This window comes from Capsella rubella, unplaced genomic scaffold, assembly GCF_000375325.1.
Source record: "Capsella rubella cultivar Monte Gargano unplaced genomic scaffold, Caprub1_0 scaffold_3, whole genome shotgun sequence".
Lineage (NCBI taxonomy): Eukaryota > Viridiplantae > Streptophyta > Magnoliopsida > Brassicales > Brassicaceae > Capsella > Capsella rubella.
This window is the reverse complement of record NW_006238921.1, coordinates 4,131,680-4,142,361: the sequence shown is the minus strand read 5'-3', so window position 1 is coordinate 4,142,361 and position 10,682 is coordinate 4,131,680. Positions and strand designations below refer to the sequence as shown.

The window sequence follows — 10,682 nt, the reverse complement described above, 5'->3', positions numbered from 1 at the left end:
AGTACCTGGCTGGGACTAAGTCTTATGTTTGGCTTCTACGTTACGACCTCTGCTCCTCAAATCCTATAGCATTATCCTGGATTGTTTAATGATCCGATGACAATATATATAACTTGTGTTTTTATTCTAGTACTATTTTTCTTACCAATGATCCGAAGTATTTTGAAGTCCAGTAGACAACAATTTAATGAGTGTCCGTTAATGCATATATATATAAGATCATTAAAACATTGCATATATATTAAACTAAACTGATAATTACAGGAACCAAGCATGCAATGTATGGAAATAACGAGAAGCACAAGTTAACTAGATACATAGATGATTTTTGTTAAGGAAAGTGACGTGAACAACCACTGTCTCTAATCAGGCTTCCGTTTGAAGACACATAGAAAAAAAGAGAAACAACACAAGTTTGGTTAATCATATAAGATTAATTCTCCCAAGGAAGATATTAGTACTAATGTGGGTAAATTAATTAAATAGTGAGCCTTTCGGTTTATAAACACCAAGAGACTCTGCGTATATAAACTACGAAGATGAGAGAGAAATGGGAAATGAAAAGAGATGAAATGGGACACCGATGTTGCGGAAAACACAAAGTGAAAAGAGGGCTTTGGTCTCCAGAGGAAGACGAGAAGCTTCTTCGTTATATCACCACTCATGGCCATCCTAGTTGGAGTTCCGTTCCAAAGCTTGCCGGTTCTGTAACTTCATCTCTTAACTCTTTTTATGTTCACTATTTTAACATATTGATCGCATGTTTTTGACAAAAAAAAAAACATAAGACACATGTATGTGTGATAAATTCTAAACTAATTAGCAATGAGTGGATTAATTAGTCTCTCTATATATATGTTCTTTATATATATTGTCTACTATATTTTTGATGTGGGTTTCCTAGCTAACAGTATGTATGTGTGTAAATAGGGTTGCAAAGATGTGGGAAGAGTTGTAGACTAAGGTGGATAAACTATTTGAGGCCTGATCTGAAGAGAGGTTCGTTTAACGAAGAGGAAGAGCAAATCATAATCGATGTCCATCGTATTCTTGGTAACAAATGGGCTCAGATTGCTAAGCACTTACCTGGACGCACTGATAATGAAGTCAAGAACTTTTGGAACTCATGCATTAAGAAGAAACTTCTTTCTCAAGGCTTAGACCCTTCTACACATAACCTCATGCCTTCACATAAAAGATCTTCTTCGTCTTCTAATATTAGTAATAATGTGTCCAAGCCAAGATCAAAGACGACGTCCATCATGAAAAACCCTAGTGATCTTGATCAAGCAACCACTGCTTTTTCAATCACAAACATCAATCCTCCCACTTCCAATAAACCAAACAGACTTAAATCTCCTGTCCGGACTTTAACCCCCTCTCAAGCCATGATCCCTATCAACGATACCATGTCAAGTCTTTTGGATGATGAGAATATGATTCCTCACTGGTCACATGTTGATGAAATGGCGATCCACGAAGCTCCGATGCTGCCGGGTGATAAGCCAGTAGCAGGAGTTGATGATGATGATCTCAACATGGACATTTTGTTTAATACTCCGTCTTCTTCTGCTTTTGATCCTGATTTTGCTTCCATTTTCTCATCTGCAATGTCGTCTATAGATTTCAACCCCATGGATGATCTTGGGTGGACCTTTTAGCTTTACTCTACAATATTTTCATATTCGCAAGTGTATATAGAAGAAGTACATGAATAATTGCCACTTTCTGCTTTTCACTAGTTTTGAAAAGCTGAGAATTTTCCAAATTAATGTATCATTTTTTCCTCTCCCCTTAATCCCACTACTAAGTTTAGACTTTTGTATAATGCTTGTAAGTTTTAACGCATCTCATTAAAGGCTTTTTTGGATCCAATGTCGTATATATTTTTGTAGTTATTTGCGCCATATCAAATGGGCTAATTAAGTGAGTTGAAATATGGGTGTGACATTCATACGAATAAACAAACCAGCCCACTAGAGAGGACTTCAATAATGTCTTACCGCCTATGATTGATGAGACTACGACGATATTCCCATTTGATTGGTACGGCACTAATAATGCTAGTTTTCTTTTCTAATGAAACTTCGTGGGAAGAGCGACGGCAAAGAGGGAACACGTTAACATTGCCACATGGTCTCTCACCTGTTACTACACTAACATTCTTTCTAATTCAATTGAGGACTTACACTTGTACAATAATATATATATATATATATATATCCACACAGGTGTTGGAACGGTCGGTTATAGTAATCAGAAGAAAAAAGATTCAACAAAACGCCAATTCAATTATTACGTTACGCGTTAGAGAAATATTGATTGAAATGGAACAAAAAGGATGAAGGAAACATAATAATCTCATGTATATATATATATATATGTTGGTTGATACGATTGAGGAGTAACACGAAGTGGACACCGAGGCAGAGTAGATCGGGAATAAAGGGTATGTATTAAACTACTATTGAGTAGTGTTTATTATTATAGTACTGGTAATAATGGAATTGTTAGGATAAGTGGAACCACATGGTCTGTCTCTTTATCTTATCTCCTTCGTCGTAAACGTACGCTTTAATTTACTCAGGTTTTGGTTCTTCTTTGGAAATTCATCTCAATTTCTCTGCTTATTTTTTCTTCCTAGATATATAAATCTGTAAAATTGCATTCCATTAAAAACAAAATTGTGCTTTGAAGAGAAAAATTATGCATGGCGAAGGTAAAAGATGTGGTGACATACAAATTGAACAAAACAAAAACACACTTTAATTAAAATAGTTATTGCCTAATATTGTATTAATTCTTGTAAATTATATAACAGAATTGCTTTTTTGAATAAACTGACTATGGTTCAAATGGATGTGATAAAAATCACAAAAATATGTCATGACAACAACAACTAAAAAAAAATCAGAAAAATATAAGAAAGCAGCCTAAAATAATACAAGAAAGAATCTCAAAGTACCAAAAGAAAAGTAAACATGTACAAAGAGTTAGGGGAAGACATAAAAAAGCTCACATGGGATGATTTGGTGGCATCATTGCATCAAATCCTGCACATGCTCTGCCTCTTCTCTTTTCTATCTATATTCCATTCCTTCTCTTCTTCCCTTTTTTTTTTTTTTTGTTATTACTTGTTGTCATCAATACTAATAATACAATAATATCATCCACACGGTTTTATAGTTTTAGAATATTAATCATGTTTACTCTGTAAGAATGTTTACGCATTATTATTACCCTTACATATTTTACTACTTTTCAACGACTCTCTCTCTCTGCCTATCACAATTATATATACGTACGCAATCACCTCTCTTCTCTATTTCATCACCATCATTAATATCTCAACCATTCTCTCTCTTTTACTAATACAGCTTCCATCATCATCCATCACCATACATAACTTAGAATTTTGATATAGAGAAAATGAGCAAAACGGAGGCGATAAGTTTGACCAAAAGAGGAATGTTGCCGCCAAGTAGTTGCAATCGCCTAATGGACCGCTCTGAGTCTCTCAAGAGGGACAGTGTGATGAGCAATGTTGCGGCCAAAACGAAGGGAAGCTTAGAGCGCAAGAAATCAAAGAGTTTTAAGGAAGGGGAGAGCTATTCTTCCTGGCTCATAACGGAGGCTCCTGGAAGTATAGCCGCCGGGAGGAGGGAGCAAGTGGCTGCACAACAAGCCCTAAGGAAACTAAAGATTGATCATTACGGCAGATCCAAATCAACCATTAATTTCACTTCTTCCAAAGTCGTCCCTCTTGTTCACCCTAACCCTAACCCTCACCCTCAGAGGTGCAGCTTCCTCACCCCCACTTCTGGTATTGACCCATTTCATTCTCTCTTTATTACTCTTTCTTTTCTTTTTTGGATTTTGTTAAGTTTCACCAACTTTCAATTCAAACTCAATTACTCATAATCAATTGATTAATGACTAAATTAGCTTATGTCTCGTATATATTACTTTTCAAGGTTTTTTGTTACTTGTTTTTGGGTTTGAACTTTAGGTTTCACCTTCATATTATATACATGGATCTAACAGATTTTACTTTTGGTTATCTTCAGATCCTATTTACGTGGCCTACCATGATGAAGAATGGGGAGTCCCAGTTCATGATGACAAGTGCGTGACATAACTCTTCTTTCCATGTTCACAATCAAAGGCTAATTGATATTTCATATAATTCTCGTCAAATAGTAAGATTAAATATCTTAATTATTTTCAGGATGTTGTTCGAACTGCTGACACTTAGCGGCGCACAAGTAGGCTCCGACTGGACTTCAACCTTGAGAAAACGCCAAGACTACAGGAAGGCGTTTATGGAGTTTGAGGCGGAAGAGGTAGCCAAACTCACCGAGAAAGAGATGAATGCAATAAGCATCGAATACAAGATAGAGCTGAGCAAAGTGAGAGGTGTCGTGGAGAACGCTACAAAGATCGTTGAGATCAAGAAAGCGTTCGGGTCACTGGAGAAATACCTTTGGGGTTTTGTGAACCACAAGCCTATCTCCACGAACTACAAGATTGGACACAAGGTTCCGGTCAAGACATCCAAGTCTGAGAGCATCAGTAAAGACATGGTTCGTAGAGGGTTCCGGTTCGTTGGTCCGACGGTGGTTCACTCATTCATGCAAGCCGCTGGTCTTACTAACGACCACTTGCTCACTTGCTGTCGCCACACCCCTTGCACCCTCCTTGCAAACAATCCCTAATTATTATTTTTTTTGGTTTAATTGAAAGTGTTGTTTTTTAATTTTAACTTTCGAGTGCAAATTTTAGGTGTAGGAAAAAAAAAGAGAATGCGGTTTTTTTTATATTTTAATTTGGCGATGTAAGATAAGGCAGCTGGTTTCATTTTTTTCTTCTTCTTCTTCTTTTGAGTGTGAGAGAGGTTATTTTAAAATCACATGTATAAGGGTTTTTGATGTATGTGTGGTGTGACAAATTGAAATAGTAAATTGATTTTATGGATATTATTATCTTTTATTCAAAAAATTCGATAGCGTCTATAGAGAATGATATAACGCCTAGCCAATTTGATGTGAGATTAAGCAAATGTTAACAGCTAGTCTTACTATAAATTAATTGGTTTAAAAATTAACATACATAATGCTTATACAGAAACTTTTTTTTCCTTCTATATTTCCAAACAAAATATATTAAAAATATTATAACATAAAAAAGCCATTTAACTTTTCTACTGATTAATTTTAATGTATTAAACCAAAAATTAACTAGCCGGATGATTTTGGCAGCCTAAACAACCAAAATTTAGAAGACTGAGGAGGTTCTCATGAGCATCTTCTTGGTTTCCATACATATTAGTAATATTTTGCCGATGGTCTATGCCTCTTGTGGTATTTTTATATTTACATTTGTACTATTGAAAGAAGAGTAAGTAGTGATTGATTCTCGTAGAAGCAAATATCATGATGATGTAGCATGTGATGCTTCTCTGTCAACAATAATGATTGGATCATTTTAGTGGATGCCATGATGGGATTGGTCATTGGGTATGTGACTATGTGTTTCCCCCCATCCCCCAAATTTAACTTATCTCCCACCCTTTTTATTCTTTCCACACAAGTTCCAACAACAACGCTCCTCCTTCACCCTCTGTTTATATTTTTTCCTTTTAGTAGTAGAAGATGATGTGATCTTTAAGCAATGGTGGGTTATTTTTGGGTACAGTATCAAAACAGAGTACTCTACAAGATTTACTAATGTTCCATAAGTGACAGAGTGGGAGAAATGAAAAGAAAAAAAAAAAGAGAGAAAAATATGCTCTGTGAAGAGAGCGCATGAGATAATACAACGATGCATCAGATTCCTATTGTCAGAAACAGCCTTTATCTGTCAGAGTATGAACTTATTAGGACTGGGCTTTGGAGGCCAATCTTTATTACAACTAAACCCATTCTATCTAACTCTCTCAGTACAGCCCTTTTAACAGTTTAAATATGTGTTATCTCCCTAAAGGCCCAATAATCTAAACGAATTTACAAGAGGATCAAGATGAATAGAAGAAGTGTATCAAAAACCTAAACAAGTGCCAAAGATTGCGATTTTTACAACGAACATGTTTTTATTTCATTCACTAACAAAACAATATATATTCCAATTAATCAAAGTAATAATAGTAATAAACACAAGAGAGATGGACAAGACAGCTAAGTGCAAGAAGAGGGAGCAAAAGACAAAGTTGAGGCCATTAGATCAAACTCCCACAAATAATTTTGCTGCATTATATTCCCGACCACATTAGTCGCCGGCGTTCCCGCCGACATAAACCCTAAGCACTTGACTCCAGGCGCAGTATCTATGAGGTAACTTTTACGATGCGGCTCAAAACGCGCACCCCCCTTCATGTGAAACGTCAGTTGCGGTAGCTTGCTCTCGTTGAACCCGGAGGTGGAACTAAAACAATACTCAATCGGTACCCCTTCTGGTTTGACTCTTTCCAACTCATCAAGGTAACGTGCGAGCCCTGTAACCACAGGTTTATAGGCGGCTTCGGACAATAACGTGAGACTAGTTCCTGAGTCCAAGACTGTCCCACCACCGGTCGTTGCGTCCCATACTTGCGCGGGGATATCGAGCATGTCTTCTCCGAGGGAGATTCCGATGACGCTTATCGCGTAGAATGGAGGTATGAGAGTGAGATCAAGCGGGGTGGTTCGTCCGGGGGCGTTTTTGGTGGCAGAGGAGGAAGAGCCAAAGATAAGATAATTGGAGACGTTTTTGGGGGAGAGATGATCAACAAGGCAGTAGGAGAATTTGGCTCCGAAGAGACTAGTGGCTGTAGAAGTGAAGGAGAAATCACTAAAGGCTAAACCAAGAACCCCATCCGCTCCACGGAAGCTCTGTCCACTAAAGGAGCTACTACAACCAATGAGGAGACCATGGAGTCTAGCCTTGCGACCATTAGTCAGACCGACCGTGACTGTCTCCTTTGCGAATATGCCTTGTGCCGCTGACCCATCCGCATATCTATTCAAACCCATCAATTTTAATGTTAAATACAATGCAGAAACTCAGATTAACGATTTGCATTAGGTTAACTGTCATAAGAGAGGTTGAATAAATTTATGCATAATGCTCAAACGTCAAACCTAACTCACAAGTCACAATAAGTGACATTTATGTATCGAGCTGAATTGTAGCTCAACTCACATTTAATTTCACCCTCCCTTTACATACACTTGCATCTAATCTATGCCACCCCAAGAGTCCTCTAAAATAGTTAAGAGAGTTATACATAGATATACTGTATAGATGAGATGAGAAGAGACAATGATATAGTGACAAGAGATAGAGAGACTGAGGTCCCTCTTCTCTTTCATTGATTGACCACCAAACTTTTCTCTAAAATATCTTGTCTCAAACACAAACAATTCCTTAAACAGTTATTGTTCCTTCCTCCATTAAAATGTCTGTAAATTCCACCATCACTATCACTACAAATTCGATAATCAACTTCTGTAATAAAACTACCTAATCACATTTGACTCTGTATTAAACAATGCAAACACCATTACCGATTGGGGAAAAGTACCTGTAATCGTAGGAGCAAGGAGTTGAAGGAGTAGGACAAGTAGAGAGTGAGAAAAGATTCATCAAATCAACTTTACAAGTCTGAGTGAAGCATCCAACTGTTCGAAAGCTCTTGGATTCTTCAGCTCGGAACACTCTACGGTTCTCAACTCTACCTTTGCCTCTCCCACGGTACTTGCAGTTCACCCAAGTAAGCTCGCTCCCTGTATCAACCACCACCCTGAACTTCTTGGCCGGAGTTCCAACCCTAACCTCCGTGAAATACTGCGCCGTTCCGTAATCGATCCCTGATCCTAGAGGCATTTTCACTCCTCCTTTGTACTTACGATTCCGAGATATCAGACTATGACGCTTATGGTCGGCGCCGATAATGTCCTCAATGCGGCTGAGAGGATTCGGCCAGAGAGTGTCTCGGTGAGCTAACTCGAGCCGCAACGCCGTGTCTTTAACGGAATCTGCGGCGGAGATTAGGAGGAGCATCGTGGTGATGAGACAGGAGAGCAAGACTCTCTTCTTGTTTCTCTGCATTTTACTATTCGTCTTCTTGGTTTTTTGCCCCTTTTGGGTTCTGTTTCCAAAACAGAGTATTTATATACATTGATGAAACGCCTTCTCTCCTCTCTCTCTCTCTTCCTTTATTTATTTATTTATTTATTTTATAATATCAGTTACTGTAAAAACTATATTAATAAGGGATTTAAATACTACTAGTAAGTTAGTAACCATTTAGGACAAAATTAGTGTTTAGTTTACTTAAGATGAAGCGAGACATGCTCCACGTTTGTATTAAGCTTTATGCTGATTGTTCATCAACGCCTAAACAGAACAGTTTTAAAACTCACAACACTCAACTTTTTATTTTCCATTCCTCTAATAAAGAAAAAAGAAAAAAAAAAAGAGTATTTATATATCTTACACGTAGTGTTTAGAGAAGAGATGCTCCCGGCTAGTATCACTTTATTTTCTTCGTCGTTTTTTTGATTAGTTCAATTCAACAAGAAAACAAAAGTAAACCTTTTTTTTTAAATGTAGCTAATGGTCAACAATGACAGATATAAAAATGAGACCTCTTCCTCAAATTATTGAGTTTCTCACTTATTTTTTATCACGATTAATGTTTTACTATTCCTACCAAAAAAATTAATGTTTTACTATTAGATCCTCCTCCAATAATTTCTGTTAAAATTTGAAACTGAAATTACATTTATACAACGTTATTATTTCTTAGTTTTTTCCCCGTTAAAGTCAAGATGAATGCAAGGCTATATATATTCAATTTTGTAACAGTGAAAAGGCTCTATAAAGGTTAACTAGTAGTAGTAGTAGTAGTAACAAAACTAGGGTTTGCATGATCCAACGTATTTAAGTCGGTTATTTTTTTAGTTATATAAGGGCCACCCACTAGCTAGGAAGAAACCGAAGGTATGCGAACGTAATCAAGGGTAACACAATTACAGCAGAAACTATAAAAACAAAATACGTTTGATAATTATTGATATGATTGAGCTGAGAGGTTAGGTATTAATATTATATATGTATGAAATAGATCATACGCGAGGATAACAAGAGCTAGAGGGGAAGGGAGAGTCAAAGTCACCATGGCGAGAGTAAGATGTATAGCTGTCATACGCTCATTGGCTGTCCTTTTTGCACCCTTGGATTCTTCTAGAATTTCTTTAGATTTTATTATCACACATATTCGTCGGTTCAAATTAAAAACTAGAAAAACTGTATTATAGAAGATACATACTGTATATAGATAGAGAGAGACCAAAACATGACAAAGAGTGTATTGTATATTGGAGACTTGGAGTATCCGAATCGGAAAGAGATGCGTGCACACTCTGTTGCGTTGAACTCCAATCCAAGTTATACACTGCTAACTCTCTCGTGTCTTCTTTAAACTCTCAACATTTGTAAAACAGTCTAATTTGAACACTATCATATATTTATTCGCAGTGGTCTCCCATTAATACACAGTGATCAATAATTTGTTATTTTATTACTTGGTGTAATAGCAATGCAATTATCACCGAACTTCTTAATTACTTGAGTAACAATCAGGATATATCACCGAACTTTGTAATTAATTAAGATTATACAAGTAATAAAACTATATATATAGATAGTGTAAAAAAAAATCCTAACTGCTCGAGAAAAATGAAACGAACGACAAAGACAGTGGATGATGAAAAGGGATGATTAAATTCAAACTGCCAGTTTGCACCCAATAAATTATACGATTAATAAAAAAGTTAAGGTGACGACAAATAAATAGAAAAATTAGATAATAAAACAAAACAACCCCTTATAAGGACTTCATGAACGGCTTACAATGCTACTTACATTATCTCCTTAATTCATCAGTATATCAATTTCACAATTAATAAATAAGAAGAAAAACTAAGTATGTATGTATATAATTAGATACTAGCAATTAGTAGTATATATATGCACCCCAATCCCTATTTTATTATTATAATTTGTGAACTGTCCGTGATTCAACAAAAAAATATGTTCGATAGCTTAGACAACTGCATGGCGGCGTTCTACTGTTTTTTATTTTTATTTTCCAAGTTCCAACTGTCAGAATAACTCGAGAGGGTTGAATAACACGGGGAGAGGCATTACTGCGTTGAAATTTTGTTGTATTTGACTATTTATTTGGTTTAATCACGGGTCTTTCCGGTGATTTTAAAATCAAATTTATTACATTTATATAGGTAACACTAACAAGTAACCAGGTTTTGACGGTCCAGTACTGAGCTAGTATTTGAACTGTTCCTACTATTATATCGTGAGAGAAGGCCCCTAAATGTATTGGGAAGAATATGATGATAAAATTAAAGGATAAAGGCATGAGAGGCCGGTGTTGAATCTCTCATCTCTGCCGCAAGCGTAGAAAGAAAAAGAAAAAAAATATAGACATAATTTTACCACCTTAATAATAATGACAAGCCAAGTAGCACCACATGACGATATTTATTTTGTGCACTAGTCATTTATAACCATTTGTATGATAAACGTGAAAATGAATAGGCCAGACAAAAAAGTAAACATGAAGACAGATTTCATATTTAAACCAAATTGAATGAACCTTTTAATTTCTTTCTAATATAAAGAAT

The 10,682-nt window shown here is 36.2% G+C and overlaps 3 protein-coding genes across 3 annotated transcripts; 2 read left to right on the top strand and 1 right to left on the bottom strand.

Moving 5' to 3' along the window:
* The first annotated feature begins 539 nt into the window (after nucleotides 1-539).
* On the top strand, nucleotides 540-1,834 carry LOC17892446 (myb-related protein 308). Its single transcript, XM_006298912.2, has 2 exons — nucleotides 540-702; nucleotides 931-1,834. The coding sequence occupies exons 1-2, from the start codon at nucleotides 540-542 to the stop codon at nucleotides 1,659-1,661; spliced, it is 894 nt and encodes a 297-aa protein (XP_006298974.1). The 3' UTR covers nucleotides 1,662-1,834.
* Nucleotides 1,835-3,317: 1,483 nt separating this feature from the next.
* LOC17892245 (DNA-3-methyladenine glycosylase 1) lies at nucleotides 3,318-4,979 on the top strand. Its single transcript, XM_006298115.2, has 3 exons — nucleotides 3,318-3,823; nucleotides 4,068-4,125; nucleotides 4,229-4,979. Exons 1-3 carry the CDS (start codon nucleotides 3,430-3,432, stop codon nucleotides 4,713-4,715), a joined length of 939 nt encoding a protein of 312 aa, XP_006298177.1. The 5' UTR covers nucleotides 3,318-3,429; the 3' UTR covers nucleotides 4,716-4,979.
* A 1,122-nt stretch (nucleotides 4,980-6,101) lies between these two features.
* Nucleotides 6,102-8,155, bottom strand: LOC17890643 (aspartic proteinase NANA, chloroplast). Its single transcript, XM_006297606.2, is given in 3 exon segments — nucleotides 6,102-6,993; nucleotides 7,559-8,091; nucleotides 8,093-8,155. Coding segments are annotated over 3 exon segments (1,416 nt in total). The 3' UTR covers nucleotides 6,102-6,173.
* Between the last annotated feature and the right edge of the window lie 2,527 nt (nucleotides 8,156-10,682).